Genomic DNA, 21,030 nt, shown 5'->3' on the forward strand with positions numbered 1-21,030 from the left:
TTAAAAATTGAGTCATCTATTTTGTTTACATCATTGGTTAGAATATTGCGCTATCTTCCTCGCACTAGTGAATCGCAATATTTCTTGTTTCGTTGCAACCTGTGGAAAGGTGGCTGTGCTTTTTTGACAGGTGACAATGGCAAGTCAACGAAGGCTGTAATGGCGGCTATTTAGTGCGTGCCTGTAAACCGTCAACGAAAGTGTTTTTGTTGTTATTTAATGAATTATTTTAATTACCGGTTAAGTATAACCTATGTCTTATAAAAAATAGTGAAAACCTTCCCAAAGTGCCTGAAAGTACAAACCTTCCAGTGAAATGTTCCGTTTTTTGAGTGGCCGAAAAAATCGAACGAACACCCGCACAAACGGGACCGAAATAAAACCCACGAAAATAACAAACAAGAACCTAATTCAATGCAGAGTGATTCTTTTAGATGGCACTGACCTGTCCGTGGAATTATCAGTAAGTAAAATATCCTTTTTCGAAATGCGTGTGTGGGCGTATTTAGTACAGTCCGTGTCAAATTAATGTCCTCCCCCATGCCCTAAATTCACACAACAATACTGGGAAGTGTTGATTAGATCTGAACTTTCTAATTCTCACGTGAATGCCGTTAAATATAAGGTTATTTGCAGAAGAAGGCCGAAGCCAGGGATTTGTATGAGCAGGTCTTCTACTCCCTGGATTTGATTGAGAAAGATTACTTCGGACTGCAGTTCACGGATGTGAACCACGTGAAGCATTGGTTGGACCCCACTAAGTCCATCAAGAAGCAAATAAAAAGTATGGGGTGTCAAATAGAAGGTTGCTAGATTTTAACGAGTGTTGGGTTTTAGTTGGCCCCCCTTATACTTTAAGGCTCAAAGTGAAATTCTACTCATCTGAACCTAATAATTTAAGAGAAGAGTTAACGCGGTATCAGTTTTTTTTGCAACTGAAGGCAGATATTTTAGAGGGTAAATTGGAATGCCCCCACCCTACGGATATTGAATTGGCAGCTTTAGCGCTACAGTGTAAGTCACGTTTTGTGGTGTAGTGTACATTGAGCTTTAATATATCCACACATTGGTGTTTTGTTTCAACTGGTGGTTCAAATATGCTTCAAAACTACTACTTGTATAAAAAACATTGTTTTTTTTATACATGTATGTAATGGGATGCATCAAAATTTTTATTGAATTAAAAAAAATCATTCCTGGGAATTTTTGGATGTTAGTTGAGGAGAAACACGCTACATATTTTAATGCTAGTTGATTTAAATAACATTAACACACTTGCACTATCTACAAGGTCTGGTTATTGGTGATATAACTATATATAAAAAATACGGGCGTTGTTTCCGGTTTAGTTACTCATTTTACCGATAAACGAACTTTGAATACTAATAAGTTCAAGGACTTATTGGAAGGCAGTGTTCATTTATAATTTGTACTTTGTGTGTCTGGTATAAATGTAAATGAAGTGTTAACTTAAGTCTAGAAAGGATTATATTAGAAGTCAGTCATAATTTGAGGAAACGGTTAAATAGGTTTAACCATTTGTCAATTGGGTTGTATTTAGCAGGCCGAAAGTTATTTTGATGAATTTTATCAGAATTATGACGTCATCAGTTTCGTAATCTGTTCTTTTTACATCTTGTGATACTGCAAAAATTCACACGAAAAGTTTTGCACAGTTTTTATAGCCAAACGAAGCAAAATAAACTACAAAGTCTTGGAAAATTATAAAATTGGAGAATTAAGTAGTATATAAGTATTTGAGTTACATAGAAACATTTAGAATGCTCACAAATTGCAGATACTTCCTTGTTGTCCATGACAGTCAAATTATTGTGCAAATAATTATTGTTTTTTTATTCCGACTTCCGATTATTTATTCACGTGTGTTATTGTTGTATAATGCCTGTGGTGATATGACTTGATCCATTTTTTTTAATGCAAAAATGCTAAGTGAAAGCATCGAAGTATTTCCATAAAAACTTGTTTGTTATCATTGAACTTGATACCTAGATACTAATATAATTTGCTTCAATGAATTTTTATGGGAGAGAATAAACCATGCAATAAATAATGCTTTTAAAACGATTTCACCACACATTCTCGTTTTCTAGTCATGTGTTAGATACAAACGGCGCAATTTTAATAACTTGGTCAGTCGCCAGGTTATGTAGGTAAACAATTATTACTAATCACATTGATTATGAGCTAATTGTTGTCCTACGTCCGCTTATGATAATTCATAGAAAGTTTTTATAATAATAACAACAAATTTTTGCGTTTCAAGCAAAACTAGTTTAATGTGTAAATCAGTGAAAATTTCATCCTATACGTGACGATGTATTTGTGTTGTGTTGGTTTAGTTGTTTTTGCATTGAGGAAGTAATTAAAACTGTACCACTAACTAAAAAATCTTGAAATAATTTGAAAATCATTGCATTTACTTTTTTATGACTTTAAGAAGTTGGTCTTATTTGAAATTTTATTGTTTATTTACTTAATAATACCACATACGCATATAGGTGTATTTAAGATGGCAGATTTTCTTTAAATTTCAAACTCAGTTAAAACAGTTTTGAATTTTTAAATAAAAAAAAAAAAATTAGACGATAACTCAATTTTATGTGTCAGTTTAAATGTTTGTGCTCTAGTTGTTTTGGAAAATCTGTGACTGTATTTTTGATAAAAATTTTCCACTTCGTTTTTTTACCAAATAATTTATTATGATGTAAAAATAACACAAATAATAATATTGTGGCCCCCATTTTACTACAAGCACATCCTCACGCTTTTTCTTCTTTTCAAAAATAGTCTGCAGTATTTCTTGACCCACATTAGCACAGGAATTTCTCGTTTTTCACTTTTAACTGATTTAAATTTTCGACTCTGTTTTTGATGTACCCAAAACAGGAATTGTTTAAAGAGGTTAAATCTGGCTACCGAGCTGGCCAAATTACCTTTGCCATGCTTATGACTCAGTTAAGAAAATATTATTGAAGGCATTCTATTGTTTCATGCGCAGTATGAGCTGTGGCCCCATCCTGCGAGAAACACCCTGCGATTAATTTTTCATCACGCAGAAGGGATAATGAACACAACTAAAACATGTTTCCTGTACATTCGAGCAGTAACCGTTTCGTGGCAGAAAATTGGACCAATTACAGGCCGACAAGAGACGGTTAACCACACCCCTACTTTTAGTGGATTTAAAGGTGCTTCCAAGGTTTTCAGTACGTCATATTCTGTAATTTTGTGAATTGACGTAGTGGGTTAAAATTTTCTTCACAATCTTTTGACATGGAGAAATTTTGCGAGGAATTCGTTCATTCAGGCCATAACAGTATTTTCATAACGCGTTTTTAAAAACCCCATTATGATAGTAGGCGATAATGATAAAACGGGTTGCGCTCAACCGTGTAATTCATTGTTTGCTAAAGACAGTTTCATGTGAATAAATTGCATTAAACTACACTGAATATAAAAGATCAGTTTTTAAGAACAAATTGGGTTTTATTGACCTTTATTATTAATTCTGTTTTTTTCAAATTGTATTACATACTCTAGAAATGATGAGATACATAAAGTATAATCAAGAAATAAATATTAATGCCAAATTTTGGTTTAGTTTTTTTTTTTTTTGATATTTTGAAAAATCAGAGTGAGGTTTCCCAACCCAATATTAACCTAGTGGTAAGGGAAGATACGACCTGGATAAATACAGAAATAATTACCGAGTGATTTTTCCAAATTAGTAAAACCATTATTAGTCAAATCTGAGGCGGAAAAGTTACTTTTTGCTAGTTTAGTTCTTTTGAAGGCCGTAAGAAAGTTACATTTGACAATGTTTTTTTCTTCCATAAGAGTGCATTTACTAATTTCCGTTAGTAGAACTGTTTGGACGAAGTGGTCTTAAAGTGTTTACATGAATTTGTTATTTGTTACGCATCACTTCCCTAACATGATTCTTTCCTTAAAGTATCCAATTTGAAAGTAAACTCTGTGAATTCACCCAAAAGAAGTTTGATTGCAAACTGCAAGAATATACTATATGTTGGAAAAAAATATATATAATGATGTTGGCATTGCAGCCATTTTTAATCCTTTAGTTGACAGTTATTTGACCGTAACTGTGAAACTGAACAAGGAACGCTTTGGTGTTGCCAACATAATTGTTTTAAAAATAAATCGTACGGGCTACTAGAGGATTTTTTTTCGATCATGTGGTATGTTACTTTTTTAGTAAATTTTTACCTTTTCCATAAAAACTGCCCTAGATTTACGACTTCTATTAAAGCATTTGGAAAAAACTACTTAACTAATTGTAAGAATATTTTAGGTGTACTGGATAGATGGAAAATGCCAATCAAAATTTGTTTCATTATCTCCACTAAAATGTTATAAAATGTGCTTCTTTATTGTGATTTATTACCTTGGAGATCCAAATTTTTAAGGAAAAAATGAATGGCATTTTACAGTTTAGCCTAGAAACTATAAAACGGCCCTTCGTAGAAATCATGAGAAGGTTTTAAAATTATCGTGAACTCGATAACTCGCTAATTAAAATTTGTCTGTTTATCCTCTCCAAAAACTTTATAACATCATCTCAAAATTTTGCTATATAAATCCTATCTAAAAGGCAAAATATTATGAGGTTACACTTTTGGTTTATCAACGAATTCATTTTTTTAATAGTTGTACAGGTGTCTCAAAAAATATTGAAGGTAGCAATTTATTTTATTGATTAAATCAAAAACGGCTTACCTCATTTTCCTGAGGATATCATAAAACAATTAATAAATTCGCAGGATCTAATGCTATAATTTATCTATAAGAAACTGGAGTTGTTTGATTGTCTTTCAGGGGCGACTTTAGACCAATTTTTTTTAAATGCTATACATATAACATCAGACGTAGCGTAATTAACATACAATTAAATAAAATGGTGCAAAGAAATCTTAATTGGCTCTGAAATCGTGAGAAGCGTTAAATTGATAATAAAATTTTCTTTTAGTTGGCGTTTTTTCACATTCACGATAATCCTCAAATACATATATCTTAAATTTCAAACTAATGGGAAATAGGAAACCTACAATTTCGTATTCTGTTAGAAATGCAATGGCCAGAAACCATGAAATAAGGCGTTGTTGACATGGCTGTATTACAGATATTTTTCTTAGGTATCATGCAGAATCCAATTAATTAATGGTTCTTTTTTTGAAATCTAGTATTTATAATTTTTTGCAAATTATTTATATTTTATACTATACAAGGTTAGGTTTTATAGTTTGATCAAATTTTAAACTATTCATAAAGTAAGATTAATTTAAGTTGGCCATAAAATATCGACGTGCGATATTTCCCCACTGACTATTACAGGAAGTAGTGTAATAGCTATTTTGTTGAATGTTTGATTTCATGCTTTGGCTGTTGAATACCTTCTAGAATAAGCAGGTGTGGGTGTATTTTAAAATTGCCGTCAAAGTAGTAAAACTGCAACTACAATTTATGTGCATCTCCGGAAAAGTAATCCTTAACCTTCACACATATCTTTAGAATTCTCCGCAATTTTGTTAAACTACCGAAATTTATGTATGCCAGTGATGTATTCATTTCCTCATAGAAATTTATTTTATCGACTGTGTCACAAGCAGGCCTTCTAATTTTCCCATATTGTGGTAACTATGACCTTGTACACTACATTGTAGGTAACGTAGTGATTTTTTTTTTTAAATATTTTGTATTTTCAAAAGTCTATTGCAAAAGAGCAAAACCTCTAAAGTCTACGCGTGTTCTTTGATATTATTTTTAACTATACAGAGTGTTCTGTTTGTAAGGCCTCACACACAACTTGGTTTTTTTAAATGAAACACCCGATATGTTTTTACATACATAGTATTTTGATTGGCTTTTTCATACAACTTTACAACCAATGTATTTTAGAAATTCCGACGTTGACACTGAATTATTTTACCTTTTTTTAATATTTTTCGCTATATAGATTGTAAATATAAAAGAGAGTAAACTCTTGGTTAATGGTTAAAAGGTATCATGTTGTACATGTGGAAAAAATATTTTAATTAGTTTCTCTTTAAAATCTGGTAAATTGGAGCGTTCCAAATGAATTTGGATCAGACTTTTCAATTATTCAAGGTGGGTAATTTTAAAACAATAAGCAGATAGTAAAACAAAAGCTAACAGGTTGAATTTGTAAAAAATAATAAAAAATAAAAACTGAAAGAAGTGGAAAATTCCTTTTTGAATATTTAATTGAACTTACCAAGAAAGTGCATTAGGCGATTAACTTTAGATAATACAACAATGGGACTTAATGGTAAAAAGAACGTACTCTTACAAAATTTAGAATTCGCATTTGGGAAGATAATTGTTTCTTATTTTCTTTTTTGTTTTTCCTGTGTGAAATTTGAGTGAGCTGTAGATATTTCAAGTTCAGAAGACAGCTTAAAAAATAAATTATAACTATAAAATTATTTTTTTTTCCGCGTTTAGCCGAATTAGGCGACTACGATGAATCTCAGCACACCGCCGCCACCGTCTCCGAGTTCCGCTTCGTCCCCGACCAGACGGAGGAGATGGAGATCGAAATCCTCGAAGAGTTTAAAAAACTTCGCGGCCTCACCCCCGCCCAAGCCGAACTCAGCTACTTAAACAAAGCCAAGTGGCTGGAAATGTACGGAGTCGACATGCACACAGTCCTCGGTAAGGACGGCATGGAGTACCGCCTCGGCCTGACCCCCACCGGCATCCTCGTCTTCGAGGGCATCCAAAAGATCGGGCTCTTCTTCTGGCCGAAGATCGGCAAGCTCAACTTCAAAAAGAAGAAACTGACGCTGGTCGTGGTGGAAGACGACGATCAGGGTCGCGAACAGGAACACACTTTCGTGTTCCGCTTACACAACGAGAAGGCTTGTAAACATTTATGGAAGTGCGCGATCGAACATCACGCCTTTTTCCGGTTGAGGGCGCCGGTGAAGGGGCCGTCGGCCAGGCAGAATTTCTTCAGGATGGGATCGCGCTTCAGGTACTCGGGGAGGACGGAGTATCAGAGCACGCACCATAACAAGCCGAGGAGGAGTGTGCAGCTGGAGAGGAGGCCGAGTCAGAGGTGAGTTTGGGTGTCGAGGTGGTGGCTCTTTGTAATCCGTGAGTGTACTTTTGGATGTACTTTTAGACAGTCATATAAATGGTTAAAAATTCTTACTAAATTTTGTTTGTTCACCCCTTTCAACAATTTGATAACGTCATCTGGGAATCTAAATTTTATAATAGGTCCATCCGGCGAACGGTTAATTTCATGTTTTCTCGACGTTTCATTACTTCTAGAATATGAAAAAGTAGGTGTCGTGTTTCCATTTCTCATTATAAAAGAATCACCGAAACTAGTGGTCTAATTAATATGAAATTTTGGACATATTTAAGAGTATCAATCAACAATTTCAGGACATCTAAAATTTACCAAGTACATACTATGTAAGTTTTATAAAATAACAGAGTTCAAGACTAGAGTACGATTATTTGAGTAGTACTATTCAAATTATTTTTTAGAGAATGTACTGTTTGAAAAAACTAATTTGTGTGTTATGCCTTAAAAACAGACACTCTGTATAGCTGAAAGAAACCGACCAACTTTCGTCTTTAACTTTTTTTTATTTGTAATAATTAATGAGATGTTGTAACTCCGCCTTTATATCCGTGGTTTATGAATCTACTTTTATTTTTCACCTTATACATCTACATTTAAAAATACCTAAAATTGTGTAAAACATTGTACGATTTTGTTTGAAACTTCAAAACCGATTGTTTTAAAATTTTGCAAAACGTTTCAAAATGTTCGTAACTGTGGTAAAAAACTAATAAAAATTTATCTTCATCTACTCCAAAAACTTGATGATGTTACCTCAAAATTTTGTTTGGTAAATGCCATTGAAATTTTATAAAATAACATATGCATGTACGGTACATGTGGTTTATGAATCCGCTTTGAGACTTTACCCAAGGCATCCAAAAAAATCCAAATTGTGTAATAACATTTTATAGAAGTATAAGAGCAAGTTAAACGGTTGGATGGCGTAGTGACGAGCGAGCTGTACTAATAAAGCAGAACACGCGGATGTCCTCGGTTCGATCTCATTGGGGACTTTTTTTCCTACACTGAAAATAAAGTAGGACACTTTTCTTTCCCTAGTGTAACTGTCAAATTCGTATCGATTTTTAAATGTCATTGTTAATGGATACCTATTTGAGTCCAGTTTACATAATTAAATTTATTGAAAAAATCCATTCAATAGGTGCAATACTTTCTTTTGGCCGCCACTGGATGTGTTTTTAACTTGGGGGATTATCATAATCAACAAAATTTCGTAAAATCAAATTTTATAGTTTTTCGAAGCTGGATTTGTTGGACTATACTTGAGGGATAAGGGAAAATTTTCATTTCGGAAACTGTCTAAAGGGAAAAATTTATTATCTCCCAGTACCTCAGTTCACGATATTATGAATTATTATATTACCGTACTTTCACGGTCTTTTTCCAGAGTGGGATAACGTTACATTGATTTAGCTGCCGTAAATGAACTATCAGCAATCGTGCGTGAGGAATTAAGAAGTGTTATAATGTAACACTTAAGTATAAGCATTCGGAAACTTATTCGTAACTTTGTAAATAAAGGGTGTTATCTTGACTAAGTGAATTTCATGAAATCTCCTAACAAGTGTTTATCTAAACAAACTCCTGATTGTTAAATTGTGTTAGAACCAGTTAACGATTAAATTCCTAACATGAATGGTGCATTTACAAAGAATAAAAGAAATTTACAGCACGTGTTAGCGTCAGCCGAAAATTTGCATTTTTCCGATTAGAAAGCCGCAAGAATTAGCTATGCGTGTTGGGGAAACTGTGGCGTCGTCTTCGTTACGATTAATTGTCGTTAAGCAAAGGCTTCCTTTTATTAACTACCAAACCAACTCAACTTAACCTAACTAACTCACCACGTGGTTTTCACTCACACCACACAACACACAGTGCAGCCTCTCACCTCTCTACCAAGCCGCCCTCTTCTATCCAGCTTCTAACTAAAATTCCAAGCAGAACTACCTACTACCCAAAAAGCGTTAATGTGCACCTATTGAATTTTTTTTGAAATTCAAATTATTCAAATGTGATTTCGCGACGCTGTCAATTTTTTTCAGCGCGAAATTTTAATTCTAATTCGGTCACCACACTACTAAAATAATCAGATACAAATATATTTTGAACATATGTTAGCGTTAGTTTTTTAGATATAATTAGTGTCGCAGTTAAAAATCCGCGGCCTAATAACTAAACGGATAGAGATAATGAAATTCCGTAAACGCCATTGTGTTTAGCTTGAAAGGGAAGGCTTAGTTTAGTACACTGCAAATATGACGCATATATGGCGTCGATGTTGCGACGTATACCTATATTTTTTAAGTTGTAATGTAATTTTTTTAACGGATTTTGATAGATCGTTTAATGGCGATTATAATGATCTAAAATGCTTACAAATCAATTTCAGTTGAAAAATAAATAAATTCAAAAAGAAATGAAAGAATTAAATTTATCGGGTTGTACCTAGTGACAAAAACGCCAACTTCTAGAGCATATTTTGTACTAGAGATATATAAATATTTCTCGTTTTCGTAATGCTTTCGGTAACTTTTAATAAAAAATCTGCCCGAAGAACTGGTGATATTTTAAAAAATGACTCAAATGAAAACGTTTATTTAACATTATCGTTTGAAGTCGAAATACAAAAAATAATACAATGAAAGTTAATTAACAATAGATGCAGAAAATGAGACACAAACGAAAGTTGTTTTTTTTTTTGAAATTACCAAATTTAATAGTACCCTAAAAAGAATACATTTTTGCAATTAGATTCTTTGTGGCAAATCACAAAACAATGAGGAATGTCGCTGGGGGTGACGGTACCCCTAAATTCGCTAGTGGCCCTATCCGGACGCTTTTATGTGTACTGAGGTGTCCTTTTCAAAGTATTTTTATTCTATCAAGTGTAATTAAAACTGTTTTGCGGTTAGAAGACTAATTTCTCTCATTTTCAACCACATTCGCTTACTTTTTGTATATTTCTCTTTTTCTACAATTGTATGAAATTTAATTTTCATTTGTCTCGTATTTCATGATACGTGTCTTCGCTCTATTTCTTTTGTACTCACAATTGGTCTGTAAGTGGGTTTGACCTGTTGACCACTTGTCTGATAATTATAATAATTTAAATTCCATTCATTTTTATTTGTCTTGATACTATGTTGTCTTTATATGTATATCCGAAAAAGTATTGTACATTTTGGGTCTTCCACCAGTATTTTGTAACTCGGCTTCGCCTCGAGAAGAACGCGCTAAATTTTACTGGTTGATGTTTCGGTAAACTGTCGTGAAGGGACTGTATGATATACCTTTTAACACGGTTTTGCTGGTATTAAAAAATATCGTTAAGGGTCCCCAGTCGTCGCCCGCAAAATCGGTTCCAGTGAGAATAATTATTTTTTGTAACTATGCAACCCAAAGCACCCACCCATCGCACGTACCGACCCAAAAACACGAGAGATTATGGTCACTGTAGGGAGTCCGTCATAAAATGCAAATCGGTAAACAACACCAGATAAGCTTATTTATTTTCAAATGAAGGGTACAGGGAAATAACCATCGAAATCCATTTGTATGTATTTTGAAAGAAATTGATTTGAAAGTTTAAAATGCTGCGGAAAATAGATTGAGAAACCCACAAGGTTCAGTCTAATACAACTTTTTATTTTCTTTATAACGTTTTAAAAATATATAAAATAAACTGTTTATGTTCAAATATAACAGCAAAAAAAATTGGTGGAAAGTTGTTTCGACAGAACTTCCCTCGCACCTAAAATACAATGAAACATATTCAGCATTTTCGAGTTAAATTTTTACTTTAGGCACACAATTTTGTGATGAAATCATCAACATTTTGCAAGGACACGTAAATCAATCTGGATTAGAGTAAAAATAACAGTATTCCCAAAATTTCTGGGAAAGTGGAGTGAGTCGTTCCTGATTTAATCAATACAGTAAATAGACTCATTCATTAATTTTTTTGAGCCACCCAGGTATATAAGCAAATCTAAAAAATATGAATGCAATGATAAATTACAATAAAAACTCATCATATTTTGCACATTTTTAGTAGAATGTATTCGGCAAAATTTTGAGATGACGTTATCAATTTTTTAGTAGCATAATCCTGAACTTGTGGTTTATAAATACATTATTGAGGTTTTTCGGCTTTTCAGTTTTTCGATTTTTCAACTTTTGATGTTTCAATTTTTCAATATTTCAATTTTTGACATTTTCAATTTTTCCATTCTTCAATTTTTCCATTCTTCAAATTTTCGATTTCTTCATTTTTTTATTTTTCGATTTCTCAATTGTCCGATGTTTCAATGATACGATTTCGCAATTTTTCAACTTTTCGATATTTTAATTTTTCAATTTTTAAAATTCTAGATTTTTCGATTTCTCGAGTTTTCACTTCTTTTATGCATATTTCAGTTTTTCAATTTTCGCAATTTATTAAATTTCTGATTTTCCGTTTTTTTTTTATATTTCGATTTTCCAGTTTTTCGATGTTTCGATTTTTCTATTATAAGGATTGTTCAATTTCTGGATTTCTAAATTTTAGATTTTCCAATTTTTATTTTTTTGATTTTTTCATATTTGGACTATTTATTATTGCTAAAAATAAAAGTAAAAAATAACTACCAAAATTGTGACTAAAAATATGTAAAAATTAATAGAAAATAGAACACATTGCTGCTAAAACATAAAAATAACTGTACTTTCCCAAAAAAATCTATTGCATGCTTACTGTTCCACTAGTATTGCTAATTTAGGACGTTAGTATCAAACGCAATGAAAGAATTAATTCTTAGTTAAACAAAAAAATAGTTGCATGTCAAAATCGAGTGAAACATGTGAGATGTGTGTAAACAAAAGCATCTAAATAATAACTATTTCCCGCAGAATTTCTGGAGGCTTATAGAGTCGACATTGGGCTGAGCGCTCTCCGATCTGTGGATCGTACAAGTTCTCGGGCGACGATGTGTCTAACGAGACAATTGAAATACCTGATATGTCACAGCGCAAAAAGTATTTCTCAAAAAACTTTCAAACGTCGATGTATTTTTAATCGAACAAAACACAATTGGCGAACGCAATAATCCAGAATGGTGTGCAGAAAAATCCTTTAGACTAACCGAACGCTATTTTGGTAAAATTTGCAAAATGATAGAACAAGTAACACGGCTAATCCTACTGTACTGTGAAAAACATTTTACATCCCTGCAAATCTAGTTCAGCATGTACTCTCCCAAAATCTTTGCATAGAAAATGAAGCAAGGGCAACTGAAGCATTTTGCAGTAACACCAAACTAACAGTAAGACAATGCGGTTTGTACATTTTTAGCGGCATCGCCAGACGGCTTAATAAACAAAAACGCTATCGTAGAAATATATAAAATGTCCAATTTAAATAATGCTTAATTCAAGGAGATGATAAATTTTGGGAAAATAATATGATAGAGCCCTAGAAAAATGTTATATATACCTTACTTCCGGAGAGAGTAGATTCTCGTTATTAAACAAGTCAACCCATTAGACAAATTGTAAAAAAAAAATTGTACAGTTAACATTTTTTATTTGCATTCGCGTCATGTGTAGTTCATATAAATCTTTTGCCCTTCTAGTATAAACACACACAGGAATAAATAGTAATATTGGAATAGGTTTACTGGAGATATCGCGTAAAACACGTGCCTATAATACTCTACCTCACAGGTGGTGCGGAAAAGAGTATCAAAAAATTAAATTTAAATAAATATGATTGTTCAGGTCAGTAAGTGGTTAGTGAAGTGATGAGAATCTAAATCTTGTCAGTTTTGTGTATTGATTAATATATAAAATGACAGATTAATAAAAAATATTTGAATAATTTTTTCTAAAGAAAATATTTTAGTAGAATGTATAAAATTATAAAAATTTGCATACTTTTAATCAAATTATGTTAGCAAGGAAAGAAGTCGACTTGTAAAACAACAATGTTGGTCAGCTAAGAGTATTTATGAGTTTTATGACCTAAAGTACCTGAACTGATTATCTGAAAGGGTCGGTCGGTAAGGCTCCCTGCTATGTAAAACTCAACCATTTATAGAAACGGATCTTTGTAAATAGGGTTGCCTAGTTTCACTTTATTTTTATTATTCAGTATTTTTTTAAAAAGTAAATATTTAGATAAATATAAATTTTAAACAAAAATGACCGGGTCTTCCCCATAGAGCTCAATGTTGTCTTTGCACTGGTATAAAAGTTGAAACAAAAAATGCTCTCTCCTCGTCTAAAAATGCAATTTCATTCGAAGAATGAACGATTTATTAAACACTAAACAATCACTTCTTTTAAAAAATATTGTGTCTTCCCCAGAGATCTAGACATAATCTATCAATTGAAATGTCGATCTTCTTTTCAAAGTTGAAATTACGCCCGTACAATGAAATTCTATTTAGCTCATTTTCGGTCTGCTACTGGGCACCCTTAAAGTTAGATGACAGTCCAGAAATTCAAAATTTATTAATATTTGACATTCCAAAGATTACGTTTGTAACAGATCGTGCTTTTTCTTACCCTTTGATACAAAGATATTAATTTTGCGACCTTTTTTTTAGATACGGAAGACGACAAAGCCACGTTTTACGAGAAAGACAAAAAACACAAGAAGCAGCAAACGTAATCGAAAAAGTAGAACCCATACAACCAAGTTCGAGTAGATGCAGCGAGCGCTCGAATAAATCCAGTGGAACGACGACCACAGAAGCAGATCCTTTGTATTGCAAAGTTAACGACGAAGTAATCAAACCATCAACACCTACGAACACGGGACCAGAATCTCTAGGGTTGGTCAGTCAGAGTAGCTTCGGGAAAGGTTCAATAGGGCAGAATTCATTCGGGAAGGGATCAGTGGGCTGTAGTTCCTCCTACAGGTAAACACGGTTATTTTTTACGTGAAGTTGGCTAAACTGTGATTTTAGTCCGGTGTTATCGACTGGTAGCAAGAATGGAACTTTGAAACGGAAACCGACGACGCCGACAAGTCCAACACCTTCGAATACAGACAGTCAGCTCGATTTTCTCCTGAAGAGTTTGGCGAAGGAAGCGTTCAGTGGGATACAGAGAGACGAAGCGAGGAATGAGATCAGCAGGGATCGGAAGGAGGACGAGGTGAAGGCGCTTCCTGCAGAAATTCCAAATAATATAACGAAACACTTGAATATGGCCAAGCCGCTGCCGCCTGGGCAAATCAAGTGTAATATACTGAAAGGTAGGAATGATTTCGATTTTTTAAAAACGTTGTTATTATTTGGAATTTGAAATATTTTAGGATTGACGTGCGAAACTGTGCACTATTTTTGCCTTAATGTGTACATTTAACTAATAAGCTGAACGTACAGTAATGTTAATTTTATTTTTACACACACGTGCCAACATCAGTCATATGAACTAAGAATTCGACCCTTTTGTGTTTTCTGTACTGAAAAATTGAAAACGCTACAAAAAGATCAATCATGAGTGAGAATATTCTAAAATCCAATACAAGACTGAATGGATTAATATAAATATGGTAATCTAACTACCAGAGCCTTTCATATTTTAAAAGTGAGTTATGATACTAATTGTTGCTTTTTGTTTCCTGAATGTAACGTGGAGAGTATGACAGATAAAAAGATGTGATGAGTATTCTTATATTTCATACAATATAAATATTGAGTCCCCGTCTCCGTCTGTTGTGTGTATGCTGCTTTTATTAGATAGATAATTGTTGAAACTACTGGACTGATTGTCATGAAATTTTAGATGTATAGTGTATGTAGATGTAAAAGGCCAGTCAAAATTGGACTACTCGGCCCCACCTACAATTTGATTTTATAAATTAACACAAGATATCAAAATTATACAAGAAAATTTGGAAATGTATTTTAGAAAATGCAAAACCAACTCTGAAATCTTACAATGTGTATTTTTCTTTCAGCTCTATTCACAAAATTGTTTATTTTGATTGTAAATATGTTGGCTTATAAATACCAAAGCTTATGTTTTTGTGTTGCTTTATTTTAACTTGCGTGTGGGACAATGAAATAGATTTCTCTGATTTATGAGCTTATATGATGTTTAGCTTACGTGTGTGTAGAGTGAAATTAATTTTACATCTTCAAAAAATGAGTGATTACTAATATCGATGTTTTTACAGCAAAACTCGAAGAAGAGTTAGGTTCTTCAGTAGTTACAAAACTCACAAACCAGATGTTTGTAGCAGCTGCCAACAACGACGAAGCAAACCTAAACTCTCTAAATGCAGCAACTTTTGTGTCCGTGGTGAGTACAATCCCATTACAAAATTATTTTTTTCCAATACTACTTTTAAAGTTCACAATGTGTTGGTAATGTCACGTTCTAAAGCAACACTTGACACCCAAAAATTTAAGACTTCCATTAGCACAACTATATTCAGGTGATGAGTTTAAAACTACTTGTAACATATTCAGTCATTTTTATAAATACTAATAAAATTATTATTTTCAATACCTATACAGATGCTGTTGAAAATTGAACTTTTCGTATTTAAATTGAAACTGTTTTTAAAAGTAGCTATTGGAGAAAATTGTGTGACACGTGTGGATAAAGCGACTTTATCCACCGTACCACAAACAAGTATTTGTATATACCGCTTGTGTGTTGTCTGCTTCTAATGCCCGGTTTTTTTATTTTCTCTCGCTTTCACCCCACCCCCAACCCCTAACCAATAACAGGGTGGCGATAAATTAACACTGTCAGTAACCGGTCCCGCCAGTACCGCCCCCATCCTCAAATCCCCCAAACTCGATAACGAGCTGAACGATCAAAAGCGGTGCGCGACACCAGTCACCGTCACGTTTTTCGGTCACAACGACAACGGCAAATTAGAGAAGGTCATGTTACACGAGAAACAACCGTTGAGTTTGTTGAGCACCGATTCGCAGATGAGCGATACCGAGTCGAGCACGTCGACGAACAATTCGAATCCGTTCGCCACGTACATCGCGGAAAATAACACGAATCCCTTCCAAGGTCACAATCCTTTCCTCGCTAATAACCCGTTTAGGAACGAGGAAGACAAGGTCGAGGAGAAATCGGAAACGGACGGTTCGATTAAGGTCAGTAGGTGGCGCTTGTGCATGTTTACGCTTAGTGTATTTGTATAGGGTTGTTATAGGAGTAGAGCGAATAGCGATATGCGGTTTAATTGAGAGGTCTATTTTGTTACAGCGGGTTTAAAAGGTTTTGCTTCCACGGGAGTTGAGCACGGAAGGTGTGGTACTGAGAATATACAACGTGTTTCAAAATGATTTTCATCTAGTCGCCTATGGTTGCAGATTATCATCAAGGGAAAGATAGGAGTTGAAGCGATTTCAAAGCTAACTAGATGAAAATAATTTTGAAACACCCTTTAGTTACGTTGTAAAAACAACATGGCGAAATGTGTTAGTCAAAGTGGTGAGGCAGTAGTGCAGAATTCGCATCCATAGGCAGAAAAATAACTATTGTACTTGAAATATGTATGATTCTGGGCTACAAAAGTCCGCGTTGTTTCGCATCGGTTTTAAAAAGTTGTTTTGAAATAAATTGATACGTACATTCCACTCAAAACAATGTCAAGATGTCTTTGGGTAAGAACATGTTGAGGGTCTGAACACCGCCAGTTACATTGCTAATAAAATTTAAAAAAAAACACGAACAGATTTAAAATGTTATTAGTTTAAAGTAGTAAAAATATTAAGCAACAACACTACAAAAAGATGTTGAAATTGTTCCGTAACATTTCTTCATTTACACTGCGACGACAGAAATGTGAAATTTAATAATTATTAAATACTTTTTTTTTTTTACTAGCCAAAAAACAAAAAAATATAGTGGCCTGAGAAATGCTGTATTAAGTCCCAAGCTTATAACTCGATTGTCATAAAAATGTTGCCAATAAACAAACCAAAGTTAAATCTGCTGCGTGTGTTGTGGCTCCATCCTGTTGGCACTAACCCAAACGAGGTGTAGTCTTGCCACTTCTGTACGAGTTTTATGGTCTGTTAAAGTGATCATGGAGTGTTAAAATTTTCGACAACAGGATTTACTTATTTCTCGGTAAATTCGTTTCTTACTATCTTCGTCGGTACCTGTTCAAGGCCGTATTCCGTTGATCAAGTCGATTCAACAAATAATTTTTGTTATGGGCGAAGTTAAAAAAAAGCTTCAACTGAAAAACGCGTTAACTAACAGTTTATACCAAATATTTAAAGAAAAGGTTACAAAATTTTGTTAAAATTCTCCTATTATTAACAGAATTCTGCTGTTGAATAATAACTCATTATTATTAAATTTATGTAGAAAAAACATGATTTACTAACTATTAAAAGCAAAAATGACAAACACAGTAATATAGAGGTAAACGGAACATACGTCCACCGGTTTTTGCACTTTCGTGAGCAAGAAATTGCTGAGAAATATTCAGTCGTTTAATTACATCTAGTTTCCTTGCTTTCTTTGGTTTCTTACCTTCTGGAACATCAATACTGTTATGTTTCATCCAATCTAAAATTTCTTGTTTTTTTTTAAAGAGTGCAAGGCCGTTAGATTTCTCCGCCTCCTCTTTGCGCATTTGCATAGTACCATAAACACTTGGGTAGACTAAAGCGGACAAGAACCAAAATTACCTGGTGTAATTTCAGAAAGTTTTGAATTCCACTACAGATGCGTCCTCACAATCATAACTGTTTGAGATAAAATTTTACACAATACACTAGTGATTTTTTTTTTACAAAAATGAATTTGATAAGTTTGTTACGGACAGATTTTAGATGAGAACGAGCCATCGAATGAACTGAGGAATATTGACAATTTGAAAATCAAATGAAAAATAAAAAATTAATAGGTACAATATTTGTTTCTCTTCAAATGACGAAATATGTTCCCATTTATTTAATTGTTTTTTTATGCCCCTTTTTTAGCATTTATTTCCTTCTTTATTTACTTTATCGTAATAATTTGTTACAGATTATTCCTTTTTCAAATATTTGACCATATTTCGCAGCATAAACCTTTATGGATGTAGCACAAAAATAAACACAGATTCCGGATCCTGAGAAAATTTCCGATAAGATAGACTTCTCTCCGGGTCGATTTGAGAAGTTTCAAAATTTTGCAAAAAATGGTGGAGGAGGCCTGATGAATCCGCATATTTTTCAGTTATTTGTGGACGTACAGCAAAAATAAGAGCGAATCCGTGACCATGAGAAAATTTTCCTTGAACTAAACGGTTCTCCGGGGCGATTTAAACAGTTTTGAGTAGTAGTTTCAAAATTTTGCAAAAAATGGTGGATGCGCCCGTACAGCAAAAATAAGCACAGATTCGTGATCTTGTAACATTATACGTGTTTTGCACCAAAAACTTGGAACAGAATAATAAAAAAAAGCAATTCTTAATTTTAAAAAAGATAAAACAAAAAATTCCCCTTACAAATTATGACACAAATGACATTTCCTTTTCGTTAAATTTTCTCTGCGACTTTAGATAGTGATGTTTTGACTTTATTAAATTTTCGAGGAATATATTTCGACATTTATTAGTATGTCATCGATATTTGCTATAAAGTATTTTTTAACAAATCCGTCTACTTTTGCAGTGATACTGAAAATTCTCAATTTCATCTTCTGGAATAAATGAACTTGAACGAATTTTGAAATAATTTCGTAATTTTGAGAATGGTCAGCAAGCGGAACAATTTCTTGGGTACCAAAACCATTCTTAAAGGCAACTATTATTATTATTGACAAAAGTAGGAAGGCTGGACTGACAGATATAAGAAACACACCAGATTTATTTAAACGATATATTTGATTATTATTTGTAAGATACATTTGAATTTCGACTAAAGTACATTTTACATATTACAGAGTGATCTGTAACTTCTGTAATGTCTGGATTAAATATTTTTATATAGGGCCCTAGTAGGAATACCACCACAGTGACCACAGCCAGTTTGTGAGAAACATTTCAAATCGGCTTTATATGCGAGTTAGCGGATACAAATGGAGTTGGCGATGGCACGAGCCGCCTCTGTCTCGTGGTGTCATCAAGTTCACTTTATCTTGTATACATATTACTGTAATTCCAATTCCAAGTTAGCTACTTTTATCTCAATTGCTCGTTTTACTTCATGTCGTATTAGATTAGTGATCATGATCATATCCAGATCGCTCACCCCATCTATATGGTTCATACTACTTTCCACCCGTTGGATGGATTTAACTTGCTCCAAAAGTTCCATATTTTCGTTTCGCAGTGTTGCGTTTTCTTGTTTTAAAAAGTCATTCTCCCACTTTAGAGTCTGAATAATATCTGACGTGATGTCTTCATTCAGAGTTGGGGCGAAGTCTCGTTGGCTATTTTCGAGTTTTTCTTCGTCGAATTTTTGCGCATCACAGCAAATTCCACATTTTGCACACACGTTGTGAAAGTAGAAACCACAGTTTAAGCACTTCGCTCTTTTTTTAACTGCAGGATTTTGGCAGTAGTTGCAGCAGATTTGATTCTGTGTGCTTGAAGCTGTCGCCATCGTTACTGGATGTCTATGTGAAACGTTTAGTTAACAAGTAGTTCAGAGGGCAAGATTTGCGGCATTTATCGTGTTTTGTGTAAACGTGAGACATGTTTTCATTTTAATTATTGTTGTTATGATCCATGACTGTTTGAAAGTCGGGATTGTTCGTGGAAATGTTTACAGCTTAATTCGTGTGTATGATCACTTGAATTGAGGTAACTTGTTAATTTTAGTTGTTTTGAATATTATTTTATTTGAGTAATTTGGTTAGAAATGAATGGATTGTAAGAGGTAATTAAATACTAAAATTTACAAAAATACCGACGGAATGTGCATAAGAACAAAAAAAACTATGGAATAGTGAAAAACAGAAGTTGTAAACACAGAAAAAAAAACAATATAATATTTTGGTTACGGTTGGTTTACGGACTCTAAATTGACGTAATTTAGTACTGAAACTGTGGTTATGTACTGGCGTTTGCTCTACTCTTATTAAACTATTGTACACGTACGCTATTTTCGCTAGGTGTGAGTTATTGATGTTGCGGAGCAGGTTATAAGTAAGGTCACCTTTTTGTAGCAGGTGGACGAAGACGCCAAGTCACCGAGCACGGTGCCATCTCTGAGCAAACTCTCTCCGTGGCTTGTGTCACAGGAGGTGGTGTCGTCACCTGTGGCTAAGGTGAACACTACAGAGACCACTATCATAAGGAAGTCGGTCATTACGACACAGCTGTAAGATGGTGCTTCTACAAAATGTGATAAATTTTCTTGCAATTTTTTAAAGTACTTAATTTTTTTATGTTTTGTATATAATGAGGTTCTACGAATTTTTATTTTGTAGAGTAGGTGTTTTTAATCTCGTATCATTTTATTGCACTAATTTCAGTTACGTAGACTGTGCCTTTTCAGTATTTCATGAATACTACTTCCATTTAGGGGACCAATTCAAGTGTGATTTTATTGTCGAAAGCAAATTTGAAAAGTGCCATCGTTTTGTATTTGATCATTTTACAAAGTGACTTTTTGAGATTTTATGAACAGATCCGTCCTTTTTGATGAAATTATATTTCTTTGACTCGAATAAAATATTTATATATGTTAGGAAGCAGATTTTTTTTGAACCCTAAACCACACAAGATTCCAGCTTGCATGGGTAAACAACTCACTCAATTAACCGAAAAAATAAAAGTTAACAATTCTACCTAATGTTATATATATTTGTATTTATATTTTTATATATTTTTTTGTGCTTCATAACAGCTTAAGAAAAATTGTTGCGTTGCGTCGTGATTTTGCAATAAAATGGCGTAGTCGGTAGGA

The 21,030-nt window shown here is 33.5% G+C and overlaps 1 protein-coding gene across 4 annotated transcripts; it reads left to right on the forward strand.

Annotated features, from left to right (window-relative positions):
• Positions 1-22: 22 nt before the first annotated feature.
• LOC135142388 (band 4.1-like protein 5) lies at positions 23-20,811 on the forward strand. Of its 4 annotated transcripts, none has more exons than XM_064074095.1 (9): positions 23-463; positions 637-784; positions 838-1,014; positions 6,505-7,120; positions 13,747-14,061; positions 14,110-14,399; positions 15,327-15,451; positions 15,886-16,269; positions 20,288-20,811. In XM_064074095.1, exons 1-9 carry the CDS (start codon positions 317-319, stop codon positions 20,444-20,446), a joined length of 2,361 nt encoding a protein of 786 aa, XP_063930165.1. In that variant the 5' UTR covers positions 23-316; the 3' UTR covers positions 20,447-20,811. The 4 variants fall into 4 exon arrangements, with proteins under 4 accessions (XP_063930165.1, XP_063930166.1, XP_063930167.1 ...); XM_064074096.1 differs by having other exon boundaries at positions 20,291-20,811; XM_064074097.1 differs by lacking the exon at positions 15,886-16,269.
• Positions 20,812-21,030: the final 219 nt, after the last annotated feature.

This window comes from Zophobas morio, unplaced genomic scaffold, assembly GCF_036711695.1.
Source record: "Zophobas morio isolate AGI-343-1 ecotype UQ-CSIRO unplaced genomic scaffold, CSIRO_AGI_Zmor_V1 ptg000046l, whole genome shotgun sequence".
NCBI lineage: Eukaryota > Metazoa > Arthropoda > Insecta > Coleoptera > Tenebrionidae > Zophobas > Zophobas morio.